Source organism: Petaurus breviceps, unplaced genomic scaffold, assembly GCF_028583685.1.
Source record: "Petaurus breviceps papuanus isolate PSGF00001 unplaced genomic scaffold, PetGlider_PUasm1.0 90603, whole genome shotgun sequence".
NCBI lineage: Eukaryota > Metazoa > Chordata > Mammalia > Diprotodontia > Petauridae > Petaurus > Petaurus breviceps.
The window spans coordinates 6,735,846-6,755,889 of record NW_027187284.1 but is presented as its reverse complement, the minus strand read 5'-3'; the positions used below and the strand labels follow the sequence as shown (position 1 = coordinate 6,755,889).

Below are 20,044 nucleotides of genomic sequence, written 5' to 3'. Positions count from 1 at the left end.
TTGTGATGCTCTCTATTCTTACCACCAATTGTTATAATCCATAGATTTCCTTTAAAATTCAGATTAAGTGTATGAGAAGATTCAAGATCTCCCCCCCACCCAGCTGCTTGTTTATTCCTCTCCAAAAGCCCCCGATATAGCATCTTTCATGTACCAGGCACTGGGTACTTTACAAATATTGCATCATTTGATCCTCACAACTATCCTGAGATTGTTGCTATTATTATTATTCCCATTTTACAATTGAGGAAATTGAGATAAAGAGGTTGGGTGACTTGCCCAGGGTCATATAGTTAGCACTTAGCATAGTGTCTGAAACTATGCCTATATAGAGAATAGCCTATATAAATGCTTATTCTCTTCTCTTCCCCCACCCTAGTATTCAAGTCACTGTTCTATTAGCTAAGAAGAGGGAAAGTATCTTCATCAGAAATCCTGAGCTAAACAGCAGCTAACCTCCTAGGAAAGATGGCCAAAAGACCGGCCCAACTTCACCAAAATTTTAGGTGCAAGGATTCCTAGGATTAAATCAGAATCCCTAGAGCTTCTGCCAATGAGTGTACCCCACCCACCGATGGAAGAAACCCAACATTAGACTAATCTGTTTTCTACTACCCAAAGAAACAAACACTGAAAATGTGGGTCTTGAGCACAGACAGTAATGAATTCGTCTTGGCAGCTTCCCAGAGGATAAAGAATACTGTTTTTCACAGAATAATTTAAAGTTGTTCAATCTCTTCTTTGTTTCACTCAACAGCCTGAAATTACTTAATAAGTTTTGAAGTCAGACTAATATAGAAACTCTTGCAGTCTCATTAGTCAAAGAAGTCCTACAACATAGTTGTTTTAGTATTACTTTGCTACTAGATGTCAACCATACCAACAAACATACATTAAGCAGTTTATATGTGCCAAGCACAGTGTTACTAGGGATACAAAAATAAAATGAAATAGTCCCTGTCCTCAAAAGTTTTGCTTCTTTCAGGAAATCAACATGTTTACATATAGGAATATGCAAAATAAATACAAGAAGGAGGAGACTGAAAAAATGGAGGGAGTTATAGAGAGAGCAAGCATACCATGAACCTCCCTTTTATCTGAATCAAACAAAGAAGAATTGAAATCACACACACACACACACACACACACACACACACACACACAGAGGAGTTTGGTGTTTAAAAATGCATTCAAGTCAATGAGAAAACAGGAATGTAAAGAAAGCAGTTTCAGAGAAAAGGGAGAATTGAGAAGAGAATAATCAAAAGCAAAACAAACTTCTAACTACAGAAGACTGATGGGGAAGGGGGGGGAGAAAGGGTAGAACAGGATCAGACAACTCTAATTATAGATTAATAGCACGAATTTTATTTCCTTTTTTCAACATCTCATTTTATTTTGCAAAGAAGGGAAAAGGAAGGCAAAGAGAAGAATATTAAAAGCGGTTATAAGGAAGGGAAAAACACAACTATCAATCAGAACCATGAATGCAGTAATAGGATGAACTCTTCCATAGAACAAGAAGATAGTGAGTGAGTGACAGATTAGAAAGCAGAATCTAACCACTTATGGTTTACAAGAAATTCACTTGAAACAAAGATTCACATGGGGTTGAGTTGAATCTTTTACATTTCAGATGAATTTTAAAAATTAGGGGGGATAATCATGATTTCAGCTAAGGCAAAAAAACAAAGAAGAAATGAAGAGGAAACTACAGTATGCTTGATGGGTCAATAGATAATGAAATAAAAATCAATGTCAAATATGAATATATACCAAATGACAATGTATATAAAAATTTCAAGCAAAAGTTCATTAAATTACAGGAAGTAACAGACAGCAAAAAATTATATCCCTTTCAGGAAAAAAAATCCAAGAAAATTATGCAAGAAAAGAGAATGAATAGAATTTTGGAAAAATTACGTATATTAAGCCTCTGGTAATTACTAAATGGGGATCATGAAGAGTATACATAATTCTTACTTTTGTATGTCAGCTTTACTACAAAACCAACCATATCTTCAGGGGACAAAGAATTCACAAACAAATACAAAAAAGTAAATATGCTAAACATATTCTTTATTAACCAGAACAGAATAAAAACTATAATCAGTAAGATATATTTTTAAGATATATATTTGAAGAAAGAATTCAAACTTAAATAGATACTAAATAATATAATCCTAAAAAAGTGTGAATCAAAGAAATATAGAAATAAAGAGTTCTATCAAAGAAAAATATAGCAATAAGAAAACAAACTGAAACTTTTAGGATGTAGCCAAAAATGTCCTAAGAGAAAAATTTATACCTGTAATCACTTTTGTCAACCAAAGAAGCAAGTATCGTATCTCAAAAGTAGTAATCATCAAAACTACTGTGTACTAATTAAAACACAGCAAACCTGTTCAGTGGAACAGATTAGGTAAACAGGAGCAAGAAGCAATCTAACACAGTGACAAACCATTTGATAAACCCAAAGTCACTGTCTACTAGAGTAAGGACTTATTACATGAGAAAAGCAGTTCAGAAAACAACAAAAATAGTCTGGCACAAGTTAGTCTAGTCTAGTCTATGAATCTTTTTTTTTTTTTTTTGCTTTTTGGAGGGCAGTTGGGGTTAAGTGACTTGCCCAAAGTCACATGGCTAGTTTTTGTTTTAAGTGTCTGAGGCTGAACTCAGGTCCTCCTGACTTCAGGGCCTATGCTCTATTCACTGTGCCACCTAGCTGCCCCTAGTCTAAGAATCTTTACAGCAAATTTCCCTCATAATGGTTTGATAACCAAGAAATATAGTTAATATTTATAAAGTATTTAAGGTTTGGAAAGCACTTTACCTATACTATTTCATTTGATATTTAAAACCACTTCAAGGAGCAGATGCCACTATTATCCCCATTTTACAGATGAGGAAAACTAAGGTTCAAGAGAGGTTAGGTGACTTATCCAGGATCACAGAACCAGCAAGTAACTGAGATAGACTACTATTGCACTGTTGGTAGAACCATGCATTGGGCAAAACATTCTGGAATGCAGTTGAGAACTATACCCCCAAAAGTCACTAAAATGTGTATGCCCTGTATGACCCACCACTGACCATAACAACAGCCCTAGAGAGAGCAAAGATAGGCATGAAAGAGGCATATGCACAAAAAATATTTCCATATGGGCATGAAGTATCAAGAGTGGGTTTGAATGTTACCCCTGACACTAGCTGTCTGACCCTTGGCAAGTCACTTCCTCCCTGAACCTTAGTTTCCTCATCTATTCAGCAGGTAAAATAATAGCACCTATCTCATCAGGTTGTTGTGAAAAGCAAGGGCAATAATGGATATAAAGCACAGGAAACTTTAAAGTGCCACAAATGTGAGCTACTATTATTTTATGGTGATGAATATTTAGACATGAGCTCTGCAATACAAGATGAGCAAATGTCTCTTGTTCCCTTTGGGCTCAGGATAAGAACAAAACTAACTATGCAAAATTTAAGGGCAGGGGTTAAGTTGCTACCATTAGGACCAGGATTAATTTAGAATCCCCCTTTCTCTCTTCATCAATGACTACATGTTAGACAAGAAATGAGAGAGGAGGAGGGAGAAGGAAGGTGTTTTTCTGCCCTTGCTTATAGGAGACCACAGGCAGAAGTCATTTTATTAGTTGCCGTGGTTTGTCCAAGGTCATTTACCTCACATACCTGGGTTGGGCTGAAGTTGAATTTACCCACTCAGGTACAAACCTTGTGACACAATAGAAGAAAAAAAAAGTTCCCACAAAAGAACTTGGCATTACAAATAGAATTGTCTGGCCTCAGGGTAGGTTAATCCTAAAAGAACTTGCAACAATAACACCACCTAAAAGTAAAGAGTAACTTACCCCTCTCCATGACTTTTCTCTTTGGTTTTAGGTAGGCCCTTGGATGATAATGACCCTGTATAAAACACGATATAAATACATCATCAGTTTTGCAAAGATTAATTTGTGAATTAGGATGAGTTTCCTGAAATCCAGATTCTTATACAATAAACATGGGCATTTCCTTCTATATCAAACCTTAATCAAACCCATAACAAATCTTAATATTAATCTTTTTTATGACTTCAATACAAGAGACAAGCTCTCTAACCTCAGTGCAAAGTTGATAATTGTCCTCTAGATATGTTTCTTCTCCTGCCTCCACTCCCTACTCCCTGCCTACAAGCTGAAGTTTATATAGCTGACCAAAAAATAAGAAAGACAGTTACTCTACCACTCTACTTACCTGTTAGCTATAGAAAATGCCTAGACAACCAGCTACAGCTTAAATTCCTGCATATTCTCCTTATCAACTTGTCTGTCCTCCATCCCTTGGACAAATATAGTTTAATTCTCTATTAAGTTCAATGTATTTTCTGCACATTAACTGAAAGCATCACCCTCTGGGATGCTAATGAAATTGACAGAGTCATGATTAAGCACAGCATTCCAGGCAAGTTATCATTATTAAACTATCTAATTTAATGATCAGATAGAGAGTATGGTGTATTGGATAAAATCCATCTAGGAGTCAGGCAGATCAAAGTTGACCTCCCCAACTCTGACACATACTGGCTGTGTGGCCCTAGTCAATTACCATAGTTTGTATTATTAAAGCTAGTTTCCTCTCTACACAAATGAAATCACACACACAAAATCTTCGATGAACAGAGAATTAACAGAGGATACAGAATAGAATACTTAAGAAAAAACATACATACATACACACACAAATGCAAAAGTATGCAAAGGTGAAAAAAATCCTGCTCTGTTTAATTTTTCCCAAAGGCATGAACAAAACATACACAGGTTGAAAAAACTCAACAGCAGTCTTACTCATTTGAACAGTACTGAACCCTTAATGAAGACAGGAAATAATCAATTAACTAGCAATTTTTTGGTGGGGTACTAACCATTACCGAACATTTCAAGGGCAATAAAAGAAGCATAAGACACGGTCTCTGCCCACAAGTTTATGACTTAACATGTAGATAAGCAACATGCCTATGGGAAGCAATTAGAGGCTAAAACAATATAAATTATGCTAAACTGCACAGCAGGTGCTGTCAAATAAAAAATGGACTAGAAGCATGCATTCTAAGTCCTGGTCTTGTCAGTAACTGACCTTGGGCAAATTTTAAAACTCTCTGGGCCTTGGTTTGCTTATGTGTAAATTAAAGGAGCTAGCCTATTTCTTTTTTCTCAGAAGATGACAGTCCATCTTCAGTAAAGGTACTAGTATCAAATATAAACCCTTTGGTAATGCTTTTAAAGCCCTTCCCAACCTGGTTCTAGTTATCTTTCCAGTCTCACTGCAAATTATTTCTATTCTCACCTTTCCCCCTTAATTCTGTGATGCCATTAAACAGGCTTTCTCTCTGATCCTCACACATAGCACTTTGTGTACCTCATCTACGTCTTTGCACTGGCCATTTCTCAAGCCTGGAATGCACCCCCCCACACACCTCTACCTCAATGAGGTCCGTCTCTTCCTTCTAGACATAACTGGAGTACCACTGTCTACTCGAAGCCTTTCATGATGTGTCCAAATGCAAGTGCCCTTAATCACAAAGTAATCTGTAATTAACTTTGTAGTTTTGATTTATATTGAGAGATGCAATACAATATGACTTTAGTTCCAGGATGATCTTAGTTCAAATCCCACCCCAGATTAATTAGCTGCTATCTTAAAAGTAGATGGAGTTTCATATACAAATGTTAGAGTGGGGTTGAGTAAAGCTATTAGGTAGCCTAGAAAATCATAGTCCAAATCTGTGCTTACATATACAGCACTGGTATACAGTGATGAATGTTTTAGTCCTAAAGCAAAAATGGCTTTCTCCTGCAAAGCTGGACTAAAAGAGTAAGAATTTGTCTAGTCCTTCCCTTGTGAATTTGTTCAGGAGTGGCCCCCTTCTGAAGGACGGGGAGATGGATTAGCACAGGATGGCCATGATCATCTCTCATGTAGCAGCTACCAGTGTAAAGATAAAAAACATCACAACTATACAAATGTAGATGGGAGTAATGATTGTACTACATAATGTCTGCACGGCGTTTTATGTTTTGCAACATGTTTTCCATATACTATACTTCATTTGACTTCTTTTTTTTTTTTTTGGCTTTTTGGAGGGCAATTGGGGTTAAGTGACTTGCCCAAGGTAAAACGGTTAGTTTTTGTGTTAAGTGTCTAAGGCCACATTTGAACTCAGGTCCTCCTGACTCCAGGGCCAGTGCTCTGTTCACTGCACCACCTAGCTGCCCTTCATTTGATTTCTTACAGAAACTTATTTAAAGTAAGGAGGAAAAGTGATTTTTTTTAATAGATGAGGAAACTGAGGATTGCAAAGTGGTAATGACTGCCCCAAAATCACAAAAGTGGCCATCAAAAATGGAACCCAAGTTTTCTAACTCTTATTGCAGTGCTCTTGCTTATATACCATACAGTGATGAAAATGACAAATAACAACAACAAGGATTTATATAGTGCTAACTATGTGCCAAGAGGGAGGCCTGGAGTCAGGAAGACTCATCTTCCTGAATTTAAATCTGGCCTCAGACACTTACTAGCAGTATGACCATCAGCAAGTCACTTAACCCTGATTGCCTCAGTTTCCTCATCTGTAAAACGAGCTGGAGAAGGAAATAGCAAACTACTCTAGTATCTTTGCCAATAAAACCCCAAATGGAGTCAGGAAGAGTCAGACGTGACTCGAGAACAACAGCAATAAATGAAACAGGCACCATGCAAAGCACTTAGCAGTTATTTTCTCATTTGATCCCCACAACAATCCTGGCAGGTAGGTGTTATTATCACCCCTATTTTACAGATGATGAAAGTGAAGGAAAACAGAGGGGAAATGACTTGTCCAGAGTCACAGTGTTTGAGCCCACATTTGAACTCAGGTCTTCCTGACTGTAGAGCCATAGTTCTGTCCATTGTGCCAATTTTTTTGATGTACTCTGTAATGAAGTTAACGCTGGCCTCCTTGCTGTCTTCTTGTAGACACTCTATCCCCTGACTGTGAATTTTCACTGGCTGTCCCCCATAGCTGGAACTCTCTCCTTCCTTATCCCCAACTCTTGGCTTCTTTCAAGTCTCAGATATTTACAAGAAGCCTTTCCTCCATCTTAGTGCCCTCCCTTCCCTCTGCTGATTATTTCTAAAGTATCCTATATGCACCTTATTTGTATAAAGTTGTTTGCAGGTTTTCTTCCCCATTAGAGAGTAAACTCCTTGAGAACTGAACTGTCTTCTGCCTTTCTTTGTATCGCCAGTACTTAATATAGTGCCTGGCACTCTATAGGAGTTTATTATGTTTATTGATTTGCTTTGTTGATTTGACTTGATTAAAAGAATATGTATCTTTTGATTTTCTATCACCTAAAATCTCCCCTGTATTCCTTCCCTATCCCAAAGAGCCATGCCTTCTAACAAAGATTAAAAAGAAAAAAAAACAATTGGCAAAACTGGTCAATGCACTGAAAAATCTGAAAACATAGGCAATATTGATCAATATTATGCTGTAATAACATTGAAAAAGATTTTGCTGTACACAAATGGATTGGAAATTAAAAAGAAAGAAAAAGGAGGAAAAAAAATACAACTCTCAAATCCTCCATATGAGATTAGGAAACTTCCAGAAGTAAAACTGCTAAAATTTCTTTTGGCTGCCTGCAATATCAACTCTTTTATTACTCTAAAATCAATGAGTCTGTCCCCTTAGTGGCATATCTAATGCACCCTCAAGATTTCCTGCCTATATTTGTAAGGCCAAGAATTAATTATCACCTACTCCTGAGTCAGCCTCTACAAAGAATCTCGTGTACCTAGCCAATGTGGAAACTGATCTTTTTCCCAATGGATGAGAAAAACTGAGAATGAGCCATAATAAGAGCACAAAGGAAAACGTAGACACTTAGAAAGCACATAGAGGATGTGGTGTGGTACGAGGAGGGAGGAAAAAAGCCTAGCCCAAAGAGAAGCTAAAGTGTTCTGATAAACTCTCTATATTTGAATCTTCCTGATGTCATGGCCCTCTTGGAGAATGAAGGACAAACAACATCTCGTGAATAGTAGTAGCAGCCCCACTAGGGAACTGTCTAGTTCCAACTGAGCAATGCCATTCCCTCCTTCCTTCCTTCTTTTCTTTTTTCCCTCCCTCCCTCCTCTCCCTCTGTCCTGGCAGTACCCTGCCCAAAGGAATATAAATTTTGATTGCTCAAACCTAGCAATATATCTTGGGGTTTGGGAGCTAGATTTCTTTTTAGGGACCATGCCTTAAACCCAAATCACTTAGGCTTTAATTGATTGGTCAGTAATTGGTCTCAGCCCAAGTCACATTCAATCATTGCTTGGATTCCAGTGGCCCAGAGTGAGTGTTTCTTTTTTTACTAGGTAAAAGTGATCATTCTTTGCCTCATTTTTTACCTAGTCTTAATCACAGAATGGGCATTTCCACAGACAAACTGGGACATGGGAAAAGACCTGAATTCAAAAAGGCCAAGGTCTCCCATTATATCTGAGGCCACCACCTCCAGTCCTCCTAATCCATATCTTGCCCCTGGATCCAGATGACTCTAGAGGAGACAGTGAGGCTACTGGCTTTGCAGAAAAGGAAACTGAGGCCCAGAGAAGCTACGCAACTTGCCCAAGGTCACACAGGAAGTAAACATCGAGGTATGTATGAGCCCAGTATGTCTGACTCCAGTGCAGGTACACTTTCCATTATACCACATTTCCTAGATGACAGCTAGGTGGCCCAGTGGATAGAGTACTAGGTCTGGAAATCAGAAAAACCTGAGTTCAAATTCAGCCTTAGATACTTCCTACCTGTGTGACCCTGGGAATGTCATTTAACATCTGTCTGGCTCATTTTCTTCAACTGAAAATGGGGATAATGATAGAACACACCTCTCAGAGTTGTCAAAGCAAATGAAAATATTTTAACCTGCTTATTAGCACAGTGCCTGACACTTAAAAATGCTTACTTTCTTCCTTCCAATAGGCTTATCTCCATTCTTAGTCTCAGACACCTACAAATTTCTACTTGTCTTCCTCTAGATTCATTATTGAAAAAATAATTACAAAAATCTTATTGAATTCTACAAAAAAAATTTTGCTGTGTAAAAATAGTGGACTTCAAAAAAGGTCTGTGATCTTGGCTTAGTTCTGCCACTGGCCATGTGATATTGAGTCAAGTCGCTGAACATTACGGCGCCATAGCTTTGTCATCCCTAACACAGGAATAATTTATAAATATCAGAAACAGAAGTCACTCTACTGAAGGGGTTCTTAAACTTTTTATTGGATCATGGACCCCCTTAGCAGTCTGCTGAAGCCTAAAGACCCCATTAACCTAGCATGAGCAACTGTTTGGTGATTAAATAGTTTTATATAAGCTGTTTTTCTGTAATAATTTGCCAAATAATTTTCTGTAATAATTTACATAATACAAAGTGCATAAGATTTACAAAGGAAACCAATTACATCAAAATACCTTAATCAAAATATTTTTTTAAAAAACAAGTTCATTTCCAAGTTTAGCCCTTTGTTCTACAGAGTGGCTAAAGGCAAATTACCTTCATCTTAGGCTAAGACTTTCCAACTATTTTAACTAGAACCTATTTTCATTTAGCTTGAAATTTTCCAGGCTTCCTCAATATTGCTAACTAAACTGACTAAAATAGAAATTAATACCATAAGTATTTCATCTTCATATGAAAGAGCATATGGGAAGGAGAATTCATTTTATAGTGATACAGTGAAAACAGATACAAATGAATATAACTAATGTCAATTATTAAGCCTCTGGTCCCCTATGCAAATTAAACAATAACAAAGTTAGAGCTCTCAGAGAATATCATTTCATTAACACCACAGATTTATACCTCAGGTATTTTTGCTAGGCCCAGAGCAGGGATGGAAATGTCACAGAAGAACAAAAGGATCAGATCACTTTTGTGACTACCAAAGACTGGTGGTATTTCCCAGGTTCCTCGGTGTTGACTCTGCTGACCCCCAATTTTTTATCCTTCACATATCTTATTTGTACATGGTTGTTGGCGTGTTTTCTCCCTCATTAGACTGTGAGCTCCTGAGAGAAGATAACATTTTGCTTTATTTGTAGCTTCAGCACTTAGCACAATCCCTGATACATAGTAAACATTTAATAAATGTTCAGTGGTTGAGTGACTAATTGTGTAGAGAACAGAAATAATGAATGAGCAACTACACCCAAATGAACCAAGGTTTACAATATCCTCATGAGAACCAAGTGACACAGTTAAGGTTGTTTGCAAAATTTTGTGCTAATCCTGTTTTGCCTACTCCAAGAAGCAAATTGAGTGGCTGGTAATGGCCCCAGCTAACACTTGAGTCTGACCAGTAATATCTGAGCATCACAAGATTTATTTACTGCACGGGATAATAATAAAGCAATTCATAAATGAGAGGAGTGCTATGCAGAGTGCTTTCCTCACGACATTCCCTCTAATGTAATTAGAACAGGCATTATCACTGTTTTATAAGTACAGACACTGAGGCTCTGACACGTGCTCAAGGAGACACTGAAATGCACATTTCCCTTTCCAACACTGGTCGCTGAGGCACTTAGTGCCTCTTTGTAGCAGTGCACTGCTTAATGCCGTGTTATGTATTTTGTATGGAGAAAGGCACAACATGTAAGGGGATTTGGTGTCTATGACGGTAAAGGACAAGGTATTTGATGGACAAGCTACAGTGGAAAACTTAGTGACAATGGAATAGGAGAACATTTTGGAAACAGTTAAAACTTCACTTACAGTTTTTCTTTTCTTTTTTGCTTTTTGGAGGGGGTAAGGCAGGGCAATTGGGGTTAAGTGACGTGCCCAAGGTCACACAGCTAGCTTTTGTGTTAAGTGTCTGAGGCCACATTTGAACTCAGGTCCTCCTGACTCCAGGACTGGCTCTTTATTCACTGCACCACCTAGCTGCTTATAGTTTCTTTAAAAATAAGAAGATAATAAAAGACTCTCTTAGGGAAATGGATTAAACATGCAATCAAAATTTAGAGGAGAGAGGTGGCCAGGTAGCACAGCAAGTAAGAGCACCGGCTCCAGTGTTGAGAAGACCTGGAGATCGAATCCCGGACTCAGATGCTCAGCACCACACCCAGAAATAACTGGCCATGTAACCTTGAGCAAGTTACTTAACCCCGATTGCTTAACAAAAAAAAAAAAAAAATCTAGAGGAGAAGTACCCTTAAGATAGGGCTATTGAACCTAAGGGCAATTTCCTATCTCTCCACTCCCTGAAGGAATTGATATGACTGCTGTTCAGTTGTGTCTGACTCTTCATGACCCCATTTGGGGATTTCTTGGCAAAGATACAGGAGTGGTTTGCTATTTCCTTCTCCAGCTCATTTTACAGATGAGGAAACTGAGGCAAACAGGCTAAGGGCCTTACCTGGGGATCATACAGCTTAAAAAGTGTCTGAGGATAGATTTGAACTCAGTCTTCCTGACTACAGGGCCAGCACTCTATCCAGTGAACCACCTAGATACTCATTTTACTGTTGCCCTAACCCAATTTCTCCAAGAGGAAAGGTTTTAGATATAGATCAAGGAAGGAAGTCCCCTTTTTACTACAGTAAAACAACTTGAGGGGAGTAGTCAACTAAGGAACAAAGCAGTTATTATAGTTTGGAATATTAATTCCAAATTGAGATTTTCTTCTTCAAGATTCCTATAACTCAGAGGTTCTCAAAATTATTCTTATAATAATACTAAGACTTTTTCTAACTACAATATCTGTGTGAGGCTAGATTTTCTTCATATACTTCAATTGCAACAGAGTGAATGCAGAAGCAGATGTGAAAATTCAGCTGTCTTGCATTAAGCCAAATATTAAAGAGACTTACAAAAACATAAAACAATGCCAGTCTTCTTACCAATTTTTTTTAAATTCTGGAAAATATAGCTATTCCCATAACAATCTACTTATTTTAACATGTAATGGGTTAATTAATTAATAAATACTTTATCATTTTTATTTTCTAATATGATAAGCCACATAAACAAAAGCTCTTTGGGGTCCTAAATTTTTAAGAATGTAAAAGTTCTTGGAACCAGAAAGCTAGATAACTGCTGATATGTTACCTAAAATCATCTTGGGGAAGAGATATGACTGAATTCATGGGGAAACTATATCAGTTTGGACCTCTCTCTCTTTGAGTCAGAAAAGTAAAAAAGGGAGGAAAGAAAAAGAAAGGAAGGAGCAAGCCTTCTTCCTATTCCTTACTCAGGACTCTCCTATTTCCATTTCTTTTGCATTGAACATCTTCTAATTCACTCCCTCACCTCTAACTCTTTAGGATTCTGTCCAACTAAATATTGACATACAGAAAGTTCAGAACAAATTACTTTGCTTAATTATAATGAAATTACTTGAAAAAAAGGACACTTCTGTTCTTAAAACATTGACTTCATTATTTTACTATTGACAAGGTGGTAGTTTTTGCAAAGTAGTTTATTGAATTTTTGTTAAAAAAAATACTGCCAGAAAAAGTACAGAATAAAACATAGACTGAAGAACAAATATTCAATATGATTAATAATATCAGGTATAAAGCCATCATTTCACTAATAACTACCAAATCATAGATATTAATTTTATATGACAATGAAGTATATATCAAGTACTCAATAAAATATTAAAGATAATGGAATAACAATCTAAATAAACTATAACAACACTATAAAAGAACCATTCAATGAATAAACTGTGGAAGTTGCCATAAATTATATCTACAAATTGACTGATAAAGTCAACTCAATTTCCCATGTTCTTTTCCTTTGCTGATTACATCAATCCCACATATTCAGCTATTACATTCAGGCAAATGATTGATTCTGCAATCTCCATCCCTAGTCTTGCCTTCTTTCCCAACCTTCAGTGCTGAATTTCTACCTGAGATAATTAAAACACTATATTCCTTCCCAAACAATTTCCCTTCTTAATTCCCCTATTTCTAATGACGTCAGTCAGAGGACTTGAAACCTTGTAATTATTTCTGGTTATATCATAAATCATACCTGATAATCAAGTTCTGTTGATTCTTCCTTCAAAATATCCCTCTGGTACTGTCTGCTCTTCCTTTCCCACTGGCCACACTAGGATGTCAAGAGCTAGAAGGGACCTTAAAAAGGTCTTCTAGTGTAAGCTCCCACATTTTACAAAGGTGGAAACTAAGGATCACAGACTTGGCCAAATTGTCAAAGCTAGTGGTAGGGCTGAGACTTGAACCCAAATCTCTTATCATACAGTCTTAGTTTAAGTTGTTGTCACTTCACATCTAGATTACTTTTTTCAAATCTAGTCAACCAACATTTATTAACCACTTAATATATACCAGGCACTGTAAAAGAAAAGATAAGTTTAAGGGGCAGCCAGGAAGCACAGTGAGTAAGAGCACTGGCTCCAGTGTTGAGAAGACCTGGAGATCGAATCCCGGGCTCAGACACTTAGCACCCACCCAGAAACACCTGGCCGTGTAACCTTGAGCAAGTTACTTAACCCCGATTGCTTTAAAAAAAAAAAAAAAAAAGAAAAGTTTAGCTCTGAAATACATATACAAATAGAAAGACAGTTCTTGCCATCAAAGAACTCACGTTTTAAAGGGGTAACAACATATAAAAGGAAGCTGAAAAGGGGGTGAGGGAGGAGGGAATAAGACAAAGGTGGGCTAGAGAGAAACAATATGAATAGTCTGGAGTAAAGCCTGGAGAGGAATGAGAATCCACTGGCCTGGGCATCCTCCTTAAAAGAAGGTTCTAAGAGAATGCATCCAATCAAAAAGAGAGGCACCAGTGTGGAGTATAATTTCAACACGAAAATTCCAGGATTGGAGTCAGTTTTCAAGATGAACCGGGATATTGTAGAAAAGATGTCTTGTTCTGATTTATTCCCGTTTCAATCTATCAATTATCAATGCTATCCCACTAATCTTCCTCAAACAGTATTTTAACAAGTCACTCGTCCTTAAAACCCTACAGGGGCTCCATACTCCTTACCCAACACAACCAAACTCCTTAGCCAGGCATTTAAGGTCCCCTACAATAAAGCCTTAATCTACCTTTCCACACTTATCTCCACTCTTCCCAAACTTGAAAACAGTACTCCACACAAATTATTCATTTTTTTGGTGGGGGGTAGGCAATCAGAATTAAGTGATTTGCCCAAGGTCACACAGCTAAAAATTGTCTGTAGCCAAATTTGAACACAGGTGCTCCTGACTCCAGGGACCATGCTCCATCCACTGTGCCACCCAGTGGCCTCCACACAAATTATTCTACTCAATATTCCCTCAAAATGCCTTGCACTACTCAATATGATTATAACAATTATAATTCATTGAACACTTTAAGTTCTACAAAATAATATATAGTTCTATCTTTCACATTGCAACTTTCCCCATCATGGTTTCAATATATGATGGGTCATCATAAGAAATTAAATGGGAATTTTGGGGGAGTTTTCACGTGAAGGCCAGCAGACAACACAGAAAATGTTTAGAAACTCAGAAATGCATATAACATATGTATAGTATTGTATAACATCAAAATATTTTATCTTTTAATACCATAATAATTCAGACTTCTTCTCTGGAAAAAGGTAGGTCCAAAACATTTTACACAGATTTTCCAGACATTGGGGATACCACATCTCTAACCCCTGTGATGTGGAAAGGATAACTATACTCAAACCAGCAAGTTTGGTTCTAAGAGATCCTAATTTTAAAGCTGAGGAAACTGAGACTTAGGGAGGTTAAATATTTAGTCCATGGTCACAAAACTAGAAAGTGGCAGAGGCAGGATTCAAATTCAGATCTCTCCCAATTCCAAATCCAGCACTCTTGCTTCTATATCTTTGCTCCCACCGTTCAGTTGTCTGAAATTTCCTTACCAAGTATTCTCTAAACTGTATTCCACATGATGTAAAAAAGGATTCCAAAATAAAATGTCCCTATTAATGATAATTTACCCCTCGAAAATAGCAAATGTGATGCAGTGTAGCAGAGTGGAGAGAATGCAAGTGTTGAAGACAGGAAGAGCTATAGTCAATAAGGGCTGGTCTTGGAGTCAAGAGGGCATGGGTTCAAGTCAAGTTTCTGACATATACTTCCAGTATAAGTCACTGGGCCAGTGAATTAAACTCTCAGTATCCCAGGCAACTAAGACTCTAAGTTAAATTCAAGTTGTCAATTTGTAATGAAAAGCTTCCCAGAACCGATGAAATCGTAAATCTGACCCAAAAAATAAAATAAAATAAGAAATTGGGTCAAAAATGGAATTGTGTTTTTTGGCATATATAATTAAGCTTAATTCCCTTTATTTCAAATAAGAAACTTCTCTTTATCCATATCCCCAAACCAGCATTGATAGGTTCCATAAGAATATTTCAACCTCCTACAACCCAAAAGATCAAAGAAAGGATCATATGTATTTATATGTATACACATATATTTACACATAAATATTTACAACTGACTTTTTGTTTTAACAAAAAAAAAACTGTAAAAAAAGTAGATGCCTGTCATTCAGGGGAATGGCTGAATAAATTTTGGTATGTACAAATAATGGAAACATTACTGAGCAGTGAAAAATGACAAATAGGAAAGTCAGTGATACCTGGGAAAATTTGTATGAACTGATGCAAAGTGAGCAAAACCAGGATAACAATTTATAAAATGATTCCAGCATTATCAAGAAAAATAACTGTGAAAGGCTTCAGAAGTATGAGAATTAACATCAGATAATGTTTTATCATTTTTAAAGTGCTTTGTATATATCATTTGATCCTCACACTATAGTGAAGTAGGTGCTTTTTTATTATTTCCACTTTACAGATTAGGAAATTTAGGCAAACAGAGGTTAAGTGACTTGCCCAGGGTTACCCAGCTGGTAATGATCTTAGAGAAGATTCTAACTAGGTCTTTCAGATTCCAAGTCCAATGATATATCCACTATATCACCTATTTGCCTCTTTAATTACTAATTATGTATTGTAACAGCCAATTATGACTCCAGAAAACTGATAATGAATTGAGGTTTACCTCTTGGCAGGGAGGTTATGAGCCAGAAGCAGCAGAAAGTTTTGGCCATGAGTGTGTCAGTCAAGACCCAGAACTCAGGTTCCTAATGCCAGGCTGAACTCATAATTGGCACCAATTCCACAGCCTCATACCACAACAGAAGGAAATGAGACACTCTCAGGAGCAGGCACACTCTCAACTGCTGATCTGAGTCCCCAGCAGCACCTAACTTTCTAAGGACTTCTGCTGTTCAGAGAAAAGCTCAGAATTTCTGTTGAATTTGAGCCCCATTCACCAAAGGTCCCATGATGTTTTTTTTTCTTTTTTGGAGAGGGGCAATTGGGATTAAGTGACTTGCCCAAGGTCACAGGGCTAGTTTTGTGTTAAGTGTCTGAGGCCGGATCTGAACTCAGGTCCTCCTGACTCCAGGGCCGGTGCTCTATTCATTGTGCCACCTAGCCGCCCTTTACCTTAGTTTTTAAAAGAAGACTTTTATTTCCTGCCATATTATGCCCTCTCAACTACACCCCCAAAGACCATGTTCTGGAGGAGCTAAACCCCTGCTTAGCTTTGGAACTCATCCAGGCACTTTGCTATTCAGCCTGATGAGAGTCACCTTTAGCTAGCCTGTCCCTGATTGTGCTTTACCGGGACCATCCTCCCTACCACTCTGTCATACATGACACCTCCACTCTCATTTTCCACCTCTTTCTCTGCAATAGTAATCAAATCAGTACCATCATTCCTTCTATCTACCGCCTTAGGACCACCTAGGATTATCCATAACAAAACACCCTTTCATAATCACCCTTGCCCAATGTGTTGGCTTTCTCCCATCATATGGTAAGCTTAAAAAATAACAGGAACCATTTCTTGTAAATATATCACCAGTGTTTGGTGGAGATCTAGCTAAATATTGACTGATAAATGATTTTTCATTCATTAATTCACAATTGCTAGGGATCTAGACTGAATCATTCTAGAATATACTCCCTTTTTAGTTCTACCCCTTAGAATTTCTAGCTTCTTTACAATTATGGTGTCACTCTTATGTAAGGACTTTCTCAGTTTTCAGCCCCACTTAACCCTGTCTTCAGCGCTCCCTTCATTTAGATGACTGGAAAGTGAGTCCCTGCCAGGAAATGCCATATCATCAGAAGTTCTGCCTCCCAGGGTGCCTAGGTGGTGCAGTGAGTAAGAGCACTGGCCCCAGAGTTGGGAGACCTGGGATCGAATCCGGGCTCAGATACTTAGCATCACACCCAGAAATAACTGGCTGTGTAACCTTGGGCAAGTTACTTAACCCCAAATGCCCTCCAAAAGGGGGAAAAAAAAAAGAAAGGATATTGAGCAATAGTAATTTCAAAAAAAAGAACAAAAGAATTATTTTTTTTTTTAAAGCAAAAATGCTTCCAGGAAGCTAGGTGGCATAGTGAATAAAATGTTGACTGAGAGTCAGGAAAACCTAAGTTCAAATACTAACTCAAACACTTACTAGCATTATGACCCTGGGCAAATCATCTAACTTCTGTCTTCCTTGGTTTCCTCATCTGTAAAGAGGGAAAAAGAACAGCACCTATCTCCTAGGACTGCTCTGAGAATAAAATGAGATAATATTTGTAAAGTCCCTTGTAAGCCTTAAAGTGCTGTACATATTAGCTATTAGTATTTTAAAAGAAACCATAGGAACAGAAGTCTGGAAACACAGATAAGACAGCTTTAAAACTTATGCAATGAATTTATTATATATATATATATATATATATATATATATGTATATATATATACATATTTTAAAAGGCAATGTGTTTTAATAGAGATTTACAATCTTCTGTTCATCTCTATATACTGAAATATTTGTGTTTATTGGTGTTTGTCAAGTACAGAATAAATGAAAAAAATTTTAAAAGGATGTCTTCTTCCTTCCCTGAATGGAGTGACTAGAGAGCTCTGGGAAGCAGGATGGACTAATGCTCTGTTGGATCTCTCTATGGGGTCCTAAATACTTGAAAATATAATTTAAAAAACTCAGCTGCTATCCCGTAACAATGACATCACTCAATGAGTCTGCAAGATGATGTGGTGGCCAAGAAAGGTCATGTGCTCTACATTAGGAGCGATTTAAGTTGCAGGAATAAGAAAGAAGGCAGTTTCTCTGCTCTCTTCCCAAGCCTGACCACAACTGTCAGACTGTGTTCAGAAGAGTAATGATATGAATGACAACATTCAGAGGAGGACAACCAGGATGGTAAAGAAGTTTCTTAAAAGTCTAGAAATAAGACTGGTGGAGGGTGGTGGGGTGGGGCAGAAGGGTAGGACTGGAAATAATAAAAGAATGAAACTTGTTCTGTTTGTTTCCAGAAAGCAGAACAAGAAGTAACAGATAGAAGCAAATGTAGGCTTGATATCAGGGAAAACTTCTCAACCACTGGAGCTGTCTAAAACTATCATGAGCTATCTCAGAAGATGGCTGGGCTCCCTTCATTGGATGTATTCCTGTAGAGTCTGGATGAGCTTGGTTATCTCATAGTACATGGCCACTAAGGTTCCTTCCAACTCAAAAGACAAGACAGGGATAGAAATGATGTCCTGAAAATGGCTGAATGGTCCTTGGGATCTAGAAATATTTAAATGTTGACAATAGGAAAGAATAGAGTGTGGCAGCAGGAATATGGAATGGAAAAAGCAAAAGCAGAACAGATGACTTCCAATGAAGGAGTTAAGAGTTTACTAGGGCTGAGAATGATGTGGGGGTGGGTCTCTAGCAAGAAAGGACCCCTATTAGTGAACCAAAGGCAGCAAAAGTCTGCACCAAGTATTATAAAGCTGACACAACACTGAGTAACTTTTTAAAAAATTTTTCCCAATTTATTCATTTATTTTTAGTTTTCGACACTCATTTCCACAAGATTTTGAGTTACAAATTTTCTCCCTGTCTATCCCCTACCCTCTACCCCAAGAGAGCAAGCATACTGAATACCCCTTTCCCCAGTCTGCTCTCTCTTATATCTCCTCCATCCCCTCTTTCTAGTAGGGCAAGATGGATTTCTATACCGCAGTGCCTGCATATCTTATTTCCCAGTTGCATGTAAAAAACATTTTTTCTTAACATTTGTTTTTAAAACTTTGATTTCCAGAGTCTTTCCCTTCTTCCCTCCTCACCCACCCCCACTGGGAAGACAAGCAATTCAATATAGGTTCTACATGTGTAGTTACATAAAATGTTTCCATAGTAGTTATATTGTGAAAGACTAACTATAATTCCCTCCATCCTATCCCAACCCCCACTTATTCTATTTTCTACTTTGACACTGTCCCGTTTCACAAATGTTTGCTTCTAACTACCCTCTCCTCTCCCCCAGTCTGCCCTCCCTTCTATCATCCCCCCTCTTATCCCATTTCCCCCTACTTCCCAGTAGAGTAAGATACCCAAATGAACACTGACTAACTTTGAAGCTGATCTTAACTGGAGTCTGGTTTCCTGAAGAGTTAATCCTCCGTACCTCAAAAATCACTGCCTTACTCCAAAGGACTCAAGATGGAAAAGGCTATCTGAATCCAGAGAAAGAATTACGCAGACTGAAGCAAACTACTTGCTCTCTCTTGTTTTGTTTAATTTCTTCTGTTTCCTTCTATTTTTTCTCTCGTGGTTCATTCCATTGGTTATAATTCTTCTTTACAACTTGAATAATGTTTAATGTGAAGATATATATAGAACCTATATCATATTGCATGCTGCCTTGGGGGGGTGGGTAAGAGGGATAAAATTTGGAACTCTAAAACTTGTGGAACTAAAAATAAACAAATTTAAAAGAAAAAAATTAAATTAAAATTTTTAAAAAATCACTGCCATATGGAACTAAAGATAAGGTAGGTGCTAGACTGTGCACATATTTATATTTTTTATATTTATATTATAAATTATATATAATATATTATATATTTTTATATATATTATATCTT

General features: G+C 37.4%; 1 protein-coding gene across 2 annotated transcripts in view; it reads right to left on the bottom strand.

The window, feature by feature from the left end:
• PRRG1 (proline rich and Gla domain 1) overlaps window positions 1–20,044 on the bottom strand; it is a 142,868-nt gene that overhangs the window by 78,400 nt on the left and 44,424 nt on the right. For both annotated transcript variants that reach the window (XM_069063840.1, XM_069063841.1), the window contains one exon: window positions 3,870–3,924. In XM_069063840.1, the coding sequence (XP_068919941.1) occupies window positions 3,870–3,924 (55 nt within the window). The remainder of the gene's footprint in view (window positions 1–3,869; window positions 3,925–20,044) is intronic.